The sequence below is a fragment of the Limulus polyphemus genome, unplaced genomic scaffold (genome assembly GCF_000517525.1).
Source record: "Limulus polyphemus unplaced genomic scaffold, Limulus_polyphemus-2.1.2 Scaffold1004, whole genome shotgun sequence".
In the NCBI taxonomy this organism is placed as follows: Eukaryota; Metazoa; Arthropoda; class Merostomata; order Xiphosura; family Limulidae; genus Limulus; species Limulus polyphemus.
Window position 1 is genome coordinate 76,083 of NW_013666614.1, and position 21,119 is coordinate 97,201.

Here is a 21,119-nt window from a genome sequence, read left to right on the forward strand (position 1 = left end):
AACAAACTTTTCCCAACAATCAGCAAGCAAATGTTTGGTGGTAAATGCTTAGATGATTATTTTCCTGGAGCATGACCGTACAGTTTAGTTCGGTTTGTTTTAAATATTCGTGCAAAGCTACACAAGGGCTGTCTGGGCTAGCCGTTTCTAATTTTGGACTGATAGATTATAGGAAGTGTAGCTAAGTCAAAAGCATTCATCCTGAACTCTTATAACGCCCTCAAAGCCCCAAATTTCGAAATGCAAATGTTTTTTTCAACAACGGACTTAAAATCAAAAACCTTCTGATTCACAGTTCGAGCGAGTGTGCTAACCATTAAGCAACATCTCTCTAACGAAATCTTGTCTGTGCAATCAGTGCGGACTGTGGATCCGGGGGTCCATTATTGGCGTCCTTTTGCCGAAATAAAAATCGTTCTTCGCAGTTTGAGACCGTGCAGAGGGGGGGGGCGTTATAAGAGTGATAGTCAAATCCAACCATTCGATAATAGTAGGTCAAAAGTTGCCTGTTGAATAGTTACTTTCCCTCTTGTCTGTCAGCTTACTTTCAAGGTTTACTGAGCAAGCTTTCAACTCCTCTTTTCAAACATACATAAATAGACTTTTCTAAGTATGTGATATTTTAGGAAAATGTTATATAAACATTTTCTTATTTATTATGTGTAATATACTGGAGTGGCAGATGATGTATTATTATTTTTGTAAATACGTTCTTCACATGCATGCACCAAAGAGAGTACAGTCTGCTCAATAAATATTAAACCTAGAAATAAAAATCAAATACAGTAAAGTTCGAGAAGTCTTTATGTTAACAGTCTCATTTAAACTATGTTATATCTACAGTGAAGTTTGGGAAGTCTTTATGTTAACAGTCTCATTTAACTGGTGTTATGTTTACAAAAAAAGTTCAGCCCATTTAAATTGTGTCATGTTTAAAGTAAAGTTCAGCACGTCTGTATGTTATCAGTCCCATTTAAATGGTACCATGTTTACAGAAAAGTCAAGAAAGTCTTTATGTTAGCAGTCCTACAGTAAAATTCAGAAAGTCCATATGTTAGCATTCCAATTTAGATAGTGTTATATCTACAGAAAAGTTTAAAAAGTCTTTATGTTAACAGTCTCATTTACATTGTTTTATGTTTACAATAAAGTTCAGCAAGTCTTTGTCTTAACAGTCCCATTTAGATGGTGTTATATCTACCGTAAAATTCAGAAATTCTTTATGTTAACGGTCCCATTTAGATGGTGTTATATCTACAGTAAAATTCAGAAATTCTTTATGTTAACAGTCCCATTTAGATGGTGTTATATCTACAGTAAAATTCAGAAATTCTTTATGTTAACAGTCCCATTTAGATGGTGTTATATCTACAGTAAAATTCAGAAATTCTTTATGTTAACGGTCCCATTTAGATGGTGTTATATCTACAGTAAAATTGAAAAAGTCTTTATGTTAACAGTACCGTTTACATTGTCTTATGTTTACATCAAAGTTCACCAAGTCTTTGTGTTAACACTTTCCTTTAAATAGTAGCGTGTTAACGATAAAGCTTAGCAAGTCTTTATTTTAATAGTTTCCTCTAAATATCGTTTTGTTTAAATTACAAATTAGCAAGTGTTAATGCTAACTGATTCTTTTTAATGATGTCACGTTTACAGTGTAGATTAGCAAGTCTTACAGAATAAGAAAAAGAATTTATCAAATGAATTTCATGTTAACCAAGACAGACTTTGTGCATTTTTACTATTCTGATCTATAAAGAATAATACGCTAATAGGGTTAAAATCTTCATAGACCTTGAAGCTGAGGAAGCAAAGAAGTACAGGTGATCTTAATCGGAAAGAAGGATCATCATCTTTCCGAAGTACAAGATCGACAGGAAGCTCGGGTAGTTCCGAGTACAGTCCATCCGGCTTGACCAGAACCTCCGGCCGTACGGATTCCAGTGTCAGCTTTGTGAGTCAGGATGACGTCATGGATACTAATGTCGTAGAGGCGTACATGGGCGAATGGAAGAACGACAAGCGGTGTGGTTTCGGTATTTCGGAACGTTCAGACGGGCTGAAATATGAAGGCGAATGGTATAACAACAAAAAGTATGGCTACGGTGTTACGTCTTTTAAAGATGGGACCAGAGAGGAGGGCAAGTACAAAAACAACATTCTCTTGACCTCAGGAAAGAAAAAACACTTGTTCTTGCTCAGGTCAACTAGGATTCGTGAAAGAGTAGTAGCAGCAGTTAACGCCGCAGTTAGGGCTTCACAACTAGCTCTACAGAAGGCTGATATTGGCATATCAAGGTAAGGGATATATTAATTTATTAAGAATGTGTATTGAAACATCAAGGTAAGGGATATAGTAATTGATTAAGAATGTGTATTGAAACATCAAGGTAAGGGATATAGTAATTTATTAAGAATGTGTATTGAAACATCAAGGTAAGGGATATAGTAATTGATTAAGATTGTGTATTGAAACATCAAGGTAAGGGATGCAGTAATTGATTAAGACTGTGTATTGAGACATCAAGGTAGGGGACATAGTAATTGATTAAGACTAGATATTGACACATCAAGGCAAGGGACATAGTAATTGATTAAGACTAGATATTGACACATCAAGGTAAGGGACATAGTAATTGGTTAAGACTAGGTATTGACACATCAAGGGAAGAAACATAATGGCTATCAGTACCATTCTTAGCTAATGCACGATATCAAGCAGCAAGACTGCCAAATCACACTAGCCACTCACAGGATGTCAGTTTGCTGGAAGGTTAAGGGGAACTTGTCCCCTCCCCCAGATTTTTTAAAAATTAAGACCTAATTGGTTGCCTGTTATTTTAATAGATTAAACAACTGCGATAGCAAAATAAATATATGATTTTTTTTTTCGTAACAGTGCGAGGATCCAAAAAGCACGAAGCCCCAAACAATCGCTTGTCTTGGTTGTTCTTAAAGCAAGCACTGGCAACTGTTTAAAAATAACCAGTAAGCTCAAACAGTTAATTATTATTCACCAAATGAAAATGTTACCAAGAATGAATACAAAAGTAGCAATGCTACTGTAAGATAAGTTCAATAATACATCACGTGACTTGAATTAGTAACCAAGAAACACGCCACGGTAGGTATAATTTTTACCAAGAAAAGGTCAACTGAAACAACAAAAACAAATACACTATTGGTTCTACGAAAAACAAAATGGCATAACTTAAACTAACATGAAAGGGGCAAGCTCGTCGTAATCCCAGGTTTACGAATAAAAGTTTGATGAATATTAAAGATGCAGCGCGGCTTTAGGCTGACGTTTATTACACATCAACGTAACGTGAGGTTAGAAATAAGAGGCGTTTCTGCGGCATAAGATAGCGTTTCTAGTTCCTAATTATAATGTAAGCTAAAAGTTATACCAGTAATAAACGTTTCTAGTTCCTAATTGATTAAGACTAGATATTCACACATCAAGGTAAGGAACATAGTAATTGATTAAGACTAGGTATTGACACATCAAGGTGAGGGACATAGTAATTGATTAAGACTAGGTATTGACACATCAAGGTGAGGGATATAGTAATTGATTAAGACTAGGTATTGACACATCAAGGTAAGGGACATTTAATCAATTACTGACTAGGTATTGACACATCAAGGTAAGAGACATAGTAATTGGTTAAGACTAGATATTGACACATCAAGGTAAGAGACATAGTAATTGGTTAAGACTAGATATTGACACATCAAGGTAAGAGACATAGTAATTGGTTAAGACTAGGTATTGACACATCAAGGGAAGAAACATAATGGCTGCAATACGTATACAAATGCTCTACTATACAAAATTATAATAATAATAATTTGAAATCGTATCCAAACTTAAGAAATAGTTTCAATGCGACAACTCGCGCTGATGGTCTTCGTAAGGCTTGAAAGCAAGACAACCACTTACGACAGTTAAGTTTCGTGAGGGAAAGAAACGAGTGACACTACTTGAACAGATAATCAATGAAAGAATAAAGGATTTGAATCACGCATGAGAACAGCTTATCTTGTTTTGTACTTTAGATTCTGTAGTAGTTGCATACTGAATTTTCAACGCCATAATTGTATAAATAAACGACAACTAATTCCAAGAGTGCTGATATAATTTTGAGATTACATTATAATTAGGAACTAGAAACGTTTATTACTGATATAACTTTTAGATTACATTATAATTAGGAACTAGAAACGTTTATTACTGATATAACTTTTAGATTACATTATAATTAGGAACTAGAAACGTTTATTACTAGTATAACTTTTAGCTTACATTATAATTAGGAACTAGAAACGTTTATTATTAATACTCAGGACTATACTAAGGACTAGAAATGTTTATTATTGATATAACTTTTGGCTTACATTATCATTAAGGACTAGAAACGTTTATTATTAATATTCAGGACTATATTAAACACTAGAAATGTTTATTGTTGATATAACTTTTGGCTTACATTATCATTAAAGACTAGAAACGTTTATTATTAATATTCAGGACTATATTAAGGACTAGAAACTTTTATTATTGATATAACTTTTGGCTTACATTGTCATTAAGGACTAGCAATGTTTATTGTTGATATAACTTTTGACTTACATTATCATCAAGGACTAGAAATGTTTATTGTTGATATAACTTTTGACTTACATTGTCATTAAGGACTAGAAATGTTTATTGTTGATATAACTTTTGGCTTACATTGTCATTAAGGACTAGAAATGTTTATTGTTGATATAACTTTTGACTTACATTATCATCAGAGACATCTTATCACATACACACACAGTCAACAATAATTCCTAAAAAAAAGTAGGCTTATGAAATTCAAAAAACCAACAAACATTTTTCCTACCAGCCCCATATTTCCATATAATCTCGATATTTTTTAAGTTCTCTATATATCTTGCCTGTAAATTCCTATAATTGATAATTATCCCCTATATTCTCACAAAACGTTTTTAGCAATAAATGATAAAGCCTCCAAGGGGCACAGCGGTAAGTCTGAAGGCTTATAACGCTAAAAACCGGGTTTCGATACCCGTGGTGGGCACAACACACATAGCCCATTGCTTAGCTTTGTGCTTAACTTCAAACAAACAAACAGATAAATGTTTATATGTTTATTCATATGCCATTGCTTCTTAAGACACTAAATTTTGAAGTTTCACACCGTGAGTAACTATTACAATTGTTTTTCTTATGGCTTGTCATCTTTGTTGGAAGCTTAAGCGACTTTTAGCTTACACTCCAGAGCTATGGGCATAGAGTCAGAAAATGCTGGCAGAACGTGAAGAAAGCATATGTTGGTTTAGCATTGGATATCAGTTCACTTGAGGCTCAAATGAAAGGTGAATTTGGTGACGTCAAACTAAGGTAAATTCCTAACGGAAGGATAAGCCTAATGAAGAAGAACTGAGTAGAGAGGTGTTTGTAGTTCGATTAGATTTTAATTCTGAAAGTGCTTAAATTCATTGTTTTGATTTGAAACCATCTTTGAGCCTGAAATGATTTTGAACGTCACTTGAAGACCTTGATTATGAATTTTCAAATGATTTCGACTTGAAAGTAAGAATATTTGAACACTGGTTAAAAAAAGTTGATTAGACTAGCAATACTTCATACTAAATAATAAATAATAAAGCTATTGAAAAAGGAAATAAAAAATATTGAATATTCTGTTGTATATTGTAAAATGTTTTTAAACTTTTTTCATTTGATCTAAAATTGAGGAAACGTTTTGTGTTCTCCTTTAGCTCATCACCACATGATGAATCACGAAGCTTGTATCACATCATATATGTATGTCTTTAACATGTTTACTTTGCTACAATATATTTAATTGCTACTTTAATGAATAAGAATGTATCATACATGATATAATTTATTGATATCTATTAAAATTATATGAAATTAAATAGCCTACCTTCCTTAAAGGCTGAAAGTTTTTTTTCTTTTTTTAAATGGGACTAGACGTTGCAAATGTGAATTAAAGACATGCGCTTGTTTGTGTGTTCCATAAATTCATAGTTATCTTATGATGGTATAGTTTCTCACCAGTGAATTAACATGCTGCATCACGGGAAGTGTACATTTCAAGACCTGCGATTGGGCAAGTGAGACATTAATGGACACCAAACTCAAAAATTAAACAACTCGTAATTTTTTTGCAAAATTCTCCACTAAAACTTTTCATTTGAAAACTCTGGGGTGTCTCAGGTAAAAAAAAAAAAAAAGCAACGCCGAAGGTTCACATTTGCAGAACAAGTTAAGATCCGTTTTGACAAGTCTCAATCAATCTTGAGCAGCAGTGTAGACAAGAACAAAGAGGAATGCTGCAATCAGGATACACTACCAGAAGCTGCTCCTTCAGTCTCTGTGTTCTTACACTACCAGAAGCTGCTTCTTCAGCCTGTATATTCTAGTCCCATGACTCTAGCCAAATTATTCATCTCCAAACAAACCTAGCAACAGAAATCAGAGAAGAAGAAGAAACACTGTGTACAATGAGTGTAGCAAGTAATAAGTTTTCATTTGCGTTATGTAAAGATGTTGTTAATATAACCTAGGACCCTCACCTCCTAAAGAAGCTGGTGGATGACTCCCCAAAAGAGTAATTCAGGATACACTATATTGTATTGTGAAACTACCACTGATGAAGATATGAAGCAAATTGATGGGATTAGATATTGATCAGAAACATAAAAACTAGGTTATTAGGAAATATCTTGTGATCTTCCATGTTAATCATGACAAAGAAAAGCGTGTATTAGGATGTATCGTGAATTTTCTTCAAGGAAGAAATAGTCTTTCCTTTGAAGTTTTTATGAGTGTATCAAATGGTGATCCAAACCTCAACTAAATCATATGAAATTAAAGCAGCGATGTTTTGAAGGAAGATGTATGCCTTTCTATCAAAGTTCTACCAGCAACATTCTACTGTGGAAATAAAATTTTCAATGTGAAAAAAATAAGTGAGAAGAGGATCCAAACATGATTCATTACAATGACTTCTCTATACAGATAAGTTTTCTCATTTTGTTGTTTTTTTATAAATGATATGCACTTCACATGCCCTATTTTTTAGATAATTTATCTATATTATCCCAGTATTTTTAAATAGATTCCGCTATATAAAGCCCTGTGTTTTGCCCAGAATTTGGTGGGAGGCCTGTGGATCATGTAACATATTTTATTTCTGTTTCTTAGCAGGGCAGAATATATATAGCTATAAATATTTCTGTTCTCACTAAACGTGACAGTCAATGTACCAGAATGTCATTTTCTTACCGAAGTAGATCATATGTTGAACAATGTCACGTCTGTTATTCATATTTCTTCCAGGGCTTAAGTTATGATGAATCGTGTAACATGTACTATTTCTATTTCTTAACATGATGGAATATACAATATAATATATATGTAATATATATGTAACGTGTAATATTTATATCAATCAACAAGAAACGATACATGGTATATTACATAACGTGTAACCTATTTATCAATTAACAGATTACAACGTATGATGAATTATATATATATATATATATATATATACATTTGTAATTTTATGTCGATTGTACAAATCAAAAATATAACATGCAATTATTCTCTTTCTTTAAGACAGAACATCAAATAAATTGTGTGTTATTCCTGTTTTCTTTCTTATCGTCTTAGATATCATGGATCATGTATTCAATCCTGATAAGCAAGTAAAATAACACACCCTGTACGATCCATCATGTCCAGGGGACATATATGTATTCAATCCTGATAAACAAGAAAAATAACACACACTGTACGATTCATCATATGCAGGGGACATATATGTATTCAATCCTGATAAGCAAGAAAAATAACACACACTGTACGATCCACCATGTCCAGGGGACATATATGTGTTCAACCCTAATAAACAAGAAAAATAACACACACTGTACGATCCATCATATGCAGGAGACATATATGTATTCAATCCTGATAAGCAAGAAAAATAACACACACTGTACGATCCATCATGTGCAGGGGATATATATGTGTTCAATCCTGATGGAAAATATATATCATGATATCATACACAATAAATAGGAACATTCTATTTAGGTAAGAAATATGACTATATGGTTGTTAAGATGAAATGGAAATATTGCATGATGTAACACCTGTTGTATATTTTTTCTTAGAAAATAAAACAAAACAAAAACTCTTCATATAACTTACTTTATATGCTTTACACAGTAAAAAAACAGAAGTATTACTTCTGCCTGTAACGTAGGCAGAACATTAATGAATCATGCAAAGTGAAAATTTTGCTACTAATTAAGGTACAATGTAAAAATAAATCAAGTAACCAACAGCATTTCGGTTGCTTACTAGAACAAAAATTGTGATGAATCATAAACCGTGTATTATTTCTTTTTGTCACTGGAACAGAACAATGATGTGCCATGATTCGTGGCACATCATTTCAATCTATTGTATCTTCTACATTAATTCAACTTGTAGATTTAAAGTATTATGTCCAGCTAACTCTTTTCGCACTTTGGGAGCTAGCACGACGAAACTTGGCAAACATGCTCAGGTAGTACCACGAGTGGTATTTTATGCTACTATATGAAATGTACAAATGATAAATTATTTCAAGATTAATATTTGTATTTATTACCAACGAAGAACGTGAGATGAATCATTTTACAAGTACTATTTCTGTTGTTGTTATTTTTTTGGCACAATATTGAAAGTATCATCTAGCTTTGACATTTTTTGCCTTTTACTGAGAAAGAGAATAAATTGGATCAATTTCTGTGTGATATTTCTCCTGGTCGTGAGTAGTAGCCTATACGATCACCTAAGTCTAATTATTAATGATTTATTTCTTTATTACTAGATACTAATTACTAACTATCTTATATCCCACGTTTCGAAAACATTCAGACGATTAACTGATTCAACAGGGGTATCTAAGTTTTGCTGACTCCAATATTGGTTGACTGAATATGGATGTAGAAGACTTTTATTTTTTTATTTTTTTCTAGCGTGGAATTAATAGTTAATTACTTTTTGGTTTCTTCATTCAGTACGAATATTATATATGATATTTTTGCTCTCCATTACGTCTTTAGACGGTTTGGTGTGTGCTTCAATACATTGGAGGAAGAAAAAGTCAGAACTTAGGGTCATAATAAACATACAAAACTCTGTGATACAAAACTATCTGAAGTAGCAAAGAGTGTCAGAGAAAATCATACAGGAATATTACGATTGTTTTTCCTGAGGCACAATACACCCTCTACCAATAAGTAAATAAACACTCACTTCAGAAAGAATGACGTTTTATTAAATAAACAAATCACGAAACAAAGGGAACAAGATTACCATCAGTATTTAGTGGGTCTGACCTTTGTAATATTTAAGACAGAAATACAGTTATATGTCTAATTTACAAGATCTGGAATCTGCGACTGTGAATTGAACACTGCTTCTGGCAAAAAAACAAAACATGGATGAGAGTTGTTTAGGTTGCTTTCTCAGAAACAATTAGACGTTCTACACCGTTAGTTGCTTATAAGATTCTGGAATTGGAGTTTTTAACCTGAAAATACCTTATGTACATTTGGGACATATTAGAGTTTGTTTGGTTTGTTATGAATTTCGCACAAAGCTACACAAGGGCTATCTGCGTTAGCCGTCCCTAATTTAGCAGTGAAAGACTATAGGGAAGGCAGCTAGTCATCACCACCCACTGCCAACTCTTGGGCTACTCTTTTACCAACGAATAGTGGGGTTGACCGTCACATAATAACGTCCCCACGGCTGAAAGGGCGAGCTTGTTTGGTGGGATGCAGATTGCGAATCGAGCGCCCTAACCACCAGGCCATGCCAAGTCGACATCTTAGAGGCTCCTATAGTTCAAGGATAAGATTTCATAACTTTAAACTACTGACCAGGAGTTTGTACTAATCAATCGAACTCCGGAAACATTAATCCGCAGGCCGACACTACAACCATTAGGACTACTCTCAGGTAAGATTGTTTATTGTTAGGATACATCACCTAACGGATGATGTAATGCTGATGTTTAGTTGTTTTTTTAATACAACTATAAGCTGTGCGATGAAAGATGTAAAATGTTTCGCGACGATGAACCACCTGCTTTATGAATTAAAGTTTAATATTTTTCTGTTGATAAAACTCTACTGTGTTTTGAAAGGTGCGATAGTTTTAACGAAGAAGGAACGTTTGATGTATGATCTAAAGTGTAATATTCTCTTGTTGTAAGATGTGATATTTTTCACGAGGATGAAACGCCTGATCTATGATATAAATAATAATATTTTTGGATTAATAAAACTCTCCTGTGCGTTTTACGATGTGTGAGCGTAAAACATGAACTATGATGCAAGAAGCATTATTGTTGTTGGACGCAATATCCTAGCAAACTTCACTAATACAAAATGTTTATCGTATAAGAAGGGTGTAGATGACAAAATACATTTGTGTGACGTCAGGTGTAAATTGAAAACAATTCTAGTGCATGATGCAATAGGACATAAAATTTAGCGCAAGATCCTACATTTCAGTCTTTTAAACAAAACAGAACATTTAATGCATTACGTCATGTTTTTATATTATTAACAGAACAGAGATCTAAAGCATATTGCCATACTTTTATATTGTTAAGAATACAGAACATCTAGTGCAATACGTTATATTTTATTATTGTTAACAGTACAGAACATTTAGCGCAAGATCCTACATTTCAGTATTTTAAACAAAACAGAACATTTAATGCATTACGTCATGTTTTTATATTATTAACAGAACAGAGATCTAAAGCATATTGCCATACTTTTATATTGTTAAGAATACAGAACATCTAGTGCAATACGTTATATTTTTGTATTATTAACAGGACAGAACATCTAGTGCAATACGTTATATTTTATTATTGTTAACAGTACAGAACATTTAGCGCAAGATCCTGTATTTCAGTATTTTAAACAAAACAGAACATTTAATGCAATACGTCATGTTTTTATATTATTAACAGAACAGAAGATCTAAAGCATATTGCCATACTTTTATATTGTTAAGAATATAAAATAGTATTATTAACAGGACAGAACATCTAGTGCAATACGTTATATTTTAGTATTGTTAACAGGACAGAACATTTAGTGCAGTATTTCATATTTTTGTTGTTAACAGAACAGAATATCTACCGTATGACGTCATACTTTCACATTGGTAACAGGAATAAAATCTGTTTTAGGATGTTATGTTTTTGTATATTTAAAAATACAGTGCATCTAGGGCAATGCCTTATATTTTTGTACTGCAAACAGGATATCAAAACCAATCATCTAATGCAAGATATGATATTTTTCCATTGTTAACAGGACAGCCACTGCAAGAGACAAAGCAGAACAAGCGGACGTTGCTGCCAAGAACGCAATAGAAGAATCTAATTTTGCAAGGATAATCGGAAAGCAGTTTGCTCCAGAATTTCAGCAGCCAGGTACAATATCTTAAATATTCTTACTGTTTATCGTTAGTTTAAGAATGTCATCATTAGCAAGAACATGAATTAAGGAAAGTTACTCAAAGTTCATCAATTTTCCTTAGTCTTCAGTGTTTACTATACTTCGCCGTCTACCTTCGCTGTGGTTGAAACATTAAAAAGTGTTACAAAAGAAGAGAAAAAAACAGGATGGGGGCTGAGCCTTACACGTTGAGTTTCAAATTATAATGAGATGTACTGATACTCATGCTTATGTGTTCATAGTTACTACTGTCATCAATGTTCATAATTATAATACTGTCATTAATGTTCGTAGTTACTACTTTCATCAATGTGTATAGTTGCTACTGCCATCAATGTTCATAGTTACTACTTTCATCAATGTTTATAGTTACTACTGTCATCAATGTTCATAATTATAATACTGCCATTAATGTTTATAGTTACTACTGTCATCAATGTTCATAATTATAATACTGCCATTAATGTTCATAGCTACTTCTTTCATCAATGTTTATAGTTACTACTGCCATCAATGTTCATAGTTACTATTGTCATCAATGTTCATAGTTACTACTTTCATCAATGTTTATAGTTACTACAGTCATCAATGTTCGTACTCACTACTGTCATCACCATTTATAGTTACTACTGTTATCAATGTTCATAGTTACTACTGCCATCACCATTCATAGTTACTACTACCGTCAACGTTTGGCTACTACTGCCATCAATGTTTATAGTTACTACTACCATCAATGTTTATAGTTACTACTGCCATCAATGCTCATAGTTACTACTGCCATCAACGTTCTTGGCTACTACTGCCATCAATGTTTATAGTTACTACTGTCATCAATATTCGTAGTTACTACTGTTATCAATGGTCACAGTCACTGCTGTTATCAATGTTCACAGTTACTACTGGCATCAACGTTCACACTTACTACTCTCATCAATGGTTGTAACTATTCTATTTATGCTAATATATTGGAGATCTATGGCTGTATTTTACTTAAGCTGTTGTGTGATAGATCTGTGGCTGTAAATATTTTACTTATGCTAAGGTTTTGGTGATCTATGGTCGTATTTTACTTAAGCTGGTGGGTTGGAGATCAATGGTTTTAACTATTTTATTCATGCTAATGTGTTGGAGACCTATGGATTTAAGTATTTTACTTATGCTAAGGTTTTGGTAATCTATGGTTGTAAATATTTTACTTAAGCTGTTGTGTGATAGATCTGTGGCTGTAAATATTTTACTTATGCTAATATGTTGGAGAATTATGGTTGTAAGTACTCCACGAATGTTTATATGCTGGAGGACGACATAGCATTTAAATTGATTATACGTTATAAACCACTTTTTCTAGGGAAACACAATTTCGTCAGAAACCTACTGGCAACCATCAGTTTTATGAAGAAAACTTTGTACATGATACATGGTGTACAGAGAAATGTCACAGAATCTGTTCGATTACTTTTCCAGGCATCTCAATCAGCATATTATGCCTTTCCCAACTGAACTTACTGCAGACGTCATTTGTCCCAGACATGTTCATTAATCCCCATAATTCTATATTAATGACTGTTTTCGTGTCTTCCAAACTTCCTCAGGGCATTCCATCTGACGGAACTCCAGAGCCGAGAATCTGTTGGTGCAATGTCTCGCTGGACATTTCTGCCTGAACGGACGGTTTATAATTCTGTCAAATCTTGTAAATGATGATAGATACGAGGGGTTGTCCCGTGTTATTGGAAGGGGATGTTTTCAAACACATACCTCCTTGAAATGCGATTTCGTTATACAGCATGTCCAAACTTTCCTTAAAACTAATATAACTCTCAACGTTTCTCTGGTGAAACTTTGTTTTTCTAGGACAAACGGTTCTTAGAGCATAATTATTCTAATTATTACGTTTTCTATATAACAACTCTGTACTTTAATCTTAAGTTTATGTCTTGAAGAACATATGTTATATATACTTTAAACTAATGTTGACCTGCTGGATAGCTGTGTTTGTAAATATTTTAAACTTATGTTAACCATAATGAAGATCTGTGGTTGTTTGTTTGTTTTATAGCAAAACCACATTGGGCTATCTGCTGTGTCTACGGAAGGAAATCTAACCCCGGATTTTAGTGTTGTAAGTCCGTAAACTTACCGTTTACCCACAGGGGAACACTCTGGTTGTAAATATTGTATTTTTAATAAAGTGCTCGAGAACATTGGTTGGAATACCTTACGAATAATCGTGGTTTGGGAGACCATAGTTGTAGTGAACCTATGTTAGCGTGCTGGGGGGTTATGGTAGTATTTTACTTATATTCACGTGCTGGGGGACTATAGTAATAAGTAAGAGCAGGTTGGCCCTTTGGTAGAGCTCTGGATTTCGGAGATGGTGAGCCGTATTCGAATTCATGCGACACCACAAAATACCTCCTCTCTAACTTACGTTATAAATGTGAACGTCAGTTCCTTAGCATGGATGGTGGATAGTAGAATGTTGGTAACTGTCTGCTTTTCCTCTGTTCAGTAGTTCAAAACTAGGGACGATAGCAAACACCCTTAGTAGCTGTACCATCATGTTCACATGCCGGATTACTGTGGTTGTAAACATTTTACTTATGTTCAGTAGTTCAAAACTAGGGACGATAGCAAACACCCTTAGTAGCTGTACCATCATGTTCACATGCCGGATTACTGTGGTTGTAAGCATTTTACTCATGTTCAGTAGTTCAGAACTAGGGACGATAGCAAACACCCTTAGTAGCTGTACCATCATGTTCACATGCCGGATTACTGTGGTTGTAAACATTTTACTTATGTTCAGTGGTTCAAAACTAGGGACGATAGCAAACACCCTTAGTAGGTGTAAAATGTGTAATAAAGAAAAATCTCACATAAAGTTTATCATGTTAAAAACTAACTATCTGGATTCATTGTATACAAAAATTAACTGTAATTATATTAACTTCGTTGATGAATATGCTTGTCATTTCAGCCGTGCGAGCGTTATAATGTGACGATTAATCACATTTTTTAGTAAAAGAGTAGTTCAAGAGTTGGCGATGGTTGTTGTTTACCGGCTGCCTTTCCTCTAGTCTATCAGTTCTAAATTAGGAACGGCTAGGACAGATAGCCCTCGAGAAGCTTTTCGCGAAATTCGATAAAACAAACAAACAAACAGACGATATTCTCACTTAAACATTTAAAATTCCCAAGTTACAGATCAAGTCGCGTGTATGTGATGTTGAATTTCTCCTCTTACTTTCGGTGATTATTATAGTCTATTTTAACCAGACAAATAAATTTCACAAAAACAAATTCCTTAGTTCCTCATAACAAACATCTGTAGTAACTTTAAGAGGAGGTAAGGAAAATACGTAACTCTTTTCGAAGTAGAAGCTTGTTTCTGTTCTCTAGTTTTCTTTTGTAGTTTCCAACAAGGATTTTTGCGTAGCTGTTTACTATATATATTTAGATGCTAATGTATCCTCCCTCATTAAATGTGTTTGAACCCGAGTGTGGTACCATATCTCTTTGAGTAACAACAGATCTCACTTCTGTAAAATTCCGTTCTTGGCCTATACATACCCCCCTGTCTCCTTTAGTACGAGCAGCCAAAGGAAAAATTTCATCTAAAATTAGCTGTCGTAACTCCCTAGAGCCAGAAATAAGTTCCGAACAAGCTGAGGTGTAGTCGTACGGTTCAGCTCTAGTTCTCTCTTTACTGCACTGAGGATCGTTCGTTCAAGTCTTCTCCCGTCTCCGGTAAGGCTAGTTATTTTTTTTCTGACTTTTTCGCTGGTTCTGAGTTCTCCTTGTGTTTGACAAAGCTCTCCTTCTTGATCTAGACGATAACATAAATATTTTATAGTATTTAACATTCATTGTTTACCAACCCAAATCATACCCGTAACTGAAGCCTTAAAGCATAAAGTAGAACGTGTTATTAGCCATTATCGGTCTGTATTGTTAGTGAAACTAGCTTGAATATTGTTGTTTTTATATCTTTGTTCACGACGTTCGGTACGTGTATGAAGACTATAGATTTACCATTAAGCTAGCCAACGTAGTATCTTTCAGGGCTATTTTGTACAAAGAGTCTGCTGTTGTGCGATCAAGTGTAAGAACTATAATTGAATTGGACGAAAAATATTCAACGTACGTTTTAGAATTTTAAGAACAGGTTACACCGACCGAAACGTCTGTAGCGCGTACGTCACAGGTCGTCCTTCGTAATCCACAGATTTATTACTTTCGAATGTAAAATCAATGAACTTTGTTTCCTTCATTTGCGTTTTTAACTGATTTGAAATGAGACTGATCTATATAATTGAATGGGCAAATAATAAATTGTTTTGAAGTATACAAGCGGTCTTCATAATAGTGTAATTTAAAGAATCAATGATAAATCTAAGAAGGCTTATGGCTACTGTAGCGAGTCGGGTTTTGCCTAGTTTTTAACGTGCCTGGCTGTGGGTCTGAGGGTCCAAGATTCGTATCCCGTTATCAGAAAGAAACAGAAAATTATACTCCACACAGTTCACAATAAGGGACGGCTAGCTCGGGTAGCTTTGCAGGAACATTTGAAACCAACAAAACATAGTAACGTGTAGCATGGCTTACAAACAAATGAGAGAGAGGCGTATGAGGGAAATATTTGATGAATTTGAGCATCAATTAAAAACGTACCTTTTTATGGCTCAAGAATGTGATAAGAGAATAAAAGGCTTATGGAACAAATAGTGCTTTTTACCGGCGTTCACTCGACATCACCAATTGTTTGAAAATATTACAGGGTCTAAAAGAGAGGCCTTACGTTGATTAAAGCATTACAATGTATGGGAGAGGTAACAGTGAGGTGACAGGGAAGCATTCGATTAGTGTAGTTATGAAAAGGCTTAGATAAGCTTGTATTGATATGAGATGGAGCCGTTCGTGTGTTTGGAAAGGCTAAAAGGTGTAGCTTTCGCGTAGTGTAAGCAAGAGCGTTTACATTGAATCTTACACTGATGTGAGGAGCCTTAAATAAGTGAAGGCATGCAGGACTGTGAGACGTCCTACAGTGTTGTAGAAGGGAAGTGTTCAGTTAGTGTAGGCATGCAGGACTGTGAGACGTCCTACAGTGTTGTAGAAGGGAAGTGTTCAGTTAGTGTAGGCATGCAGGACTGTGAGACGTCCTACAGTGTTGTAGAAGGGAAGTGTTCAGTTAGTGTAGGCATGCAAGACTGTGAGACGTCTTACAGTGTTGTAGAAGTATGACATTAAATAGTGTAGTCAAGAAAAAATATGGGACATATTACAGTGTTGTAGAAGTATTACATTAAATAGTGTAGTCATGAAAAAAATATGGGACATATTACAGTGTTTATTCCGATCTTAAGTTTACTTACATTAAGATTAGGTTTATAATGTGTTGGACTGCAAAGTCTCTCTGATTTTAAAACTCCATATTTCAAAGCCATGTTGAGGTATAGTGATTTCAAAAGTTCTTAGTTTCAGTTGTTTTATACTCAGACGTGTATGTTGGATTCTAAGCGCCCTCTCTTGGAATATTCATATTTTAAAGTTATGTTTAATTAAAAGTTACCCACCAAATTTAGGCCACTCTTTCGTCGAGTACACGTTTTAAAGTTATACTTAAATCACCTAGATTCCAAAGTTCTTCCTTCGTCTAGTATACTTGTTTCAAAGGTATGTTTAGATAAACTGGATTCCGAGGTTTCTCATCCATCAGCTACACTAGCTTTTAAGGAGGTTATATTTAAACAACCAGGATTCCAAGGTCTCTTCTACGTCAAGTGTACAGGATTAATATATCAGTTTAGACAAGTTGGATTTCAAGGTCTCTCATTCGTGGAGTGTACTTGTTTAAATAGTATGTTTAGGTAAGTTGGATTCCAAAATCTCTTTCGTCGAGTGTACTTATCTGAAAGGTGTGTTTAGATAAGCTGGATTCCAAGTCTTTCATTCGTCCATATTACTCGTTCAAAACGTGTGTTTAGATAAACTGAATTCCAAATTTCTCATTCGTCGACTCCGCTGTCTGTTTGAGTTGTATTTAAATAAGCAGTTTCTATATACTTGATCCAAATGTTACCCTTGTATTAAGTTAGTTTCTTCTAAAAGACTAATTTATTTATTTTACATGAGATCATTCTGAACTTGAATGTGTTTTATTAGGAGGTCTTTCTTATTTTTAGTTCTAAGGTCTTAAAGGAAATTTTTTGCAAGCTAACTAAGACAATATTTTTTAAGTGAAAAAAATGTCGGATGAAAAACTTCTCTCGGCACGAAAATACTTGTTTTAAAGCCAATTTTTAAATGTAACAGATTTAAAATATTGCTCTGACATTACTTTTAGTCTTTTTATGAAATAAACTTCACTTGTATGTTTGATTTTAAGCACAAAAGTATATACTGAGCTATGTGCGTTGAGCCCACCACGGATGTCGAATTCCAATTTTTGGCGGTATAAATCTTTACTCCTGAACCATTTGTTTATGAAGTTATGATTAACTAATTTAGAGTACACGGTTCTTCTAACGCTAAACCAGCTGATTTAAGTAATTTTTAAATGTATTGGATTCTGAATTCTGAATGAAGTTGGCTTCATTTGTTTTAGAATAATTTCTAAAGCTACCCTAGCTTAAAACCATTTGTTTATGATACAGTTGAAACAAAATGGTGACATAATTAGCAAATTTCAATAAGCTTTTAATTCGTAGAAGCATGATAAGTAAGTGAGGTAGTTATATTGAAATAAAAATAATACAAAATCGTAACTGTTATATTACCAAAAGCAACTAGAACAAAAATATTATTTAACAGTAGATCAAAGCCGCAAGGTTATCAAAATATTATAAATAAGTAAAAAATAAAAAAAACATAAAAAAAACACGATTGATTGATAGGTTTAGTTTTTCCGCACTCAAACTTTCTGAGCTTGCATTTCAAAGAATCTTTATTGTGTTCTTTATATACATCAGCTCGTATCTCAGTTTGAACAAATACTGTTCTTCTATTCACTGTTATAAATCTACAATGATTTATAGCATCAATATGTTATGAAATCCATGAAAGGATTTTTCAGTGAATTCTTAGTTTTCGCAATTTGGAAATCTTTGATGTTAGAAGTTTAATATCGTGATTGTTATTTCAAGTAGATTTGTTACGATATTACCAATAAATGGAATATATGAAACAACAAATCTGTTGTGTCATTAACGTTTGATCCAATGTTCGTTTTCTGTTTGTCATGTGTCTGAAATCTTTGTCTTCGGGAGAAGAGTTATCTTTTCGTTAAGAAAACGCTGTTCTGTAATATATCTGCACCATTTTTCTCAAGAACTAATGGAAACACGGGAAGATTTATATGTTTGTGTGTGCCAATGAGTGTGGGTTTGATGAACTAACGTAAAACACGGGTTGATTTACTTGTTTATGTGTGCCATTTAGTGTCGTATAGTTAGTATGGACTCGAAGAGCTAACGGAAAACCATGGGTTGATTTACTTATTTGTGTGTGCCAGTTAGTGTTGTATAGTTGATGTGGATTTGAAGAACTAATGGAAAACACTGGTTGGTTTATGTGTTTGTGTGTACCAGCTAGTGGTATACAGTTGGTGTGGATTTGTAGAATTAACGGAAAACTCGGAGTGATTTACTTATATGTGTGTGCAAGATAGTGTTGTATAGTTGGTGTGGATTTGAATCCCTGGACGAGACAAGGTCTATATAGAAACAAAAAGCTGATGCTTGCAGCTGTGTCAAGAAATAAACTTTATTGATGAAGTTAAGTTCTCTAAAAACACCATGAAATTTATGCAGCTTGTAAAGTCCATCTGGCCAAACTCCCAAAATATCATCAATAAATCAAAAACTTTTGTTCTTATCGCACCAGGTAAGTAGTTCTTCTTTCAGGCAGTACTTCTAAAGAAACAGAAAAGACAATATCCAGACATACTAATAACTTCGTTATGGTGGTAAGTCATAGAGAAACCCGAAGAAAATCATCATACAACACAGACTTTACCATTTGTTTAACAATATAATACGCTATGATGTCGCGAAGGAAGTTGACCTCTGTTCACAATGAGAATTAATCGGTAGCATAAAAGAACTTTCCAAATCTCTTCAAAATATCTGAGACTTCGACATATTCGACAACTGTCGTGAACTAGAAATAGTTGTAACGTTCTATTCAAAATCCACGAAATCATCTCAGTTGGTGAGTACTGTCCAGATGTAATGGTTCTTCAGTCATTCCTCTTTTAAGGCGTTTTTGAAAAGCTGTACAATTCTGAACCTTCTGCTAAAATTATGTGAAATTATATTTTTTAGTATTTCATATTTCGTTTTTGGATAATTATGTTAGTCAGTCCATTACGTACAGTATCAGTCATAAGATTAAATCCAAATTATCAACACTCAAGCTTGCAAATGAATTTGGAAAATCAATTATTGTTTTGCCTTCGTGTTATATTTGTGCTAGTATTCCAATATTACGCATAAGTTCATTCTGGAGGATAACAATTTAAACAATCAGTGCTTAGTATGTCTTCCTCTGACCTTGACACTACAAAACAACCAGACATGAACTGTACATTTCTGATTATTAATCAATATGTCCTTCTATTTTTTGCAATTTTCCAAAATTATAGTATATTAGTAGACTTTCCTTTTGCAACGCTATTTTCCAATTGGTGCCAAATATTCATTTGGATCTGTATTTTGGGCGGTCATTTTATGACTTTTACATCCCTAGGTTTCCATCCTTCAAAACTTATTATTCAGTAGAGCATTATCTTTGGGATCATTATCTTGTTGAAATTCTAAGTTAAAGCCAATTAAATGTCATTTATTAAGAATTGTACAACTAATTCGGATGTTGCAATGCTACTCCTTTTTAATAGCACCATCAGTTTTGACTATAACTCCCCATCTTGAAGCAGGAAAGTATACCCACATCGTTATAGATATTCTTCGGGGTTTTTCTCGTATTTTTGCTTTAATTTCTTATGATCACGTGTCCGAACAAAGCTCTTCTAAAATCTCCAAAGAAAAACAAAAAACAAGCTTTTATTCTGTCAGTTCATAGCACATTATTCTATTCGTTCTTACAACTGTTTCTGACTAAAATGCGTGACTATGTTCACACGTAAAACATTATTAAGCTTTATGGCTGCAACTTTCCAGGTAGAGTCTATTACTGTTTCAAACTCTGTACTTATCCTGTATTGTCTCTCTTACTTACGGCGATATTTGAATCGACTTGATGTTAAAATTTGTTGAACGACACTATCCTGCTGTCTCGATGTTTTTCTTAGGTAACTCTTCTTCATTTTGTAGTCTTTAAACTTTCAAAACACTTGAACTGCACCCTTCGAAACATCACGTTTTTAAACAATTATTTGAAAGTACTTTCCATTATGTAAAGCAGTAATTTTTGCTTTGCTCGTTTGTCACTGCTTAATTCTAGATTTTTATTATTTTGGTCACATTCAACCTATTGAAACTTGTAAAGTCTTTGGCTGATATCGCTTTGCT

At 33.8% G+C, this 21,119-nt stretch overlaps 1 protein-coding gene across 1 annotated transcript in view; it reads left to right on the forward strand.

Moving 5' to 3' along the window:
- The window catches only part of LOC106461654 (junctophilin-1-like), a 63,626-nt gene that overhangs the window by 29,784 nt on the left and 12,723 nt on the right, over positions 1-21,119 (forward strand). The window contains exons 3-4 of the mRNA XM_013921499.2: positions 1,796-2,301; positions 11,443-11,561. Coding sequence (XP_013776953.1) covers positions 1,796-2,301; positions 11,443-11,561 — 625 coding nt within the window. The remainder of the gene's footprint in view (positions 1-1,795; positions 2,302-11,442; positions 11,562-21,119) is intronic.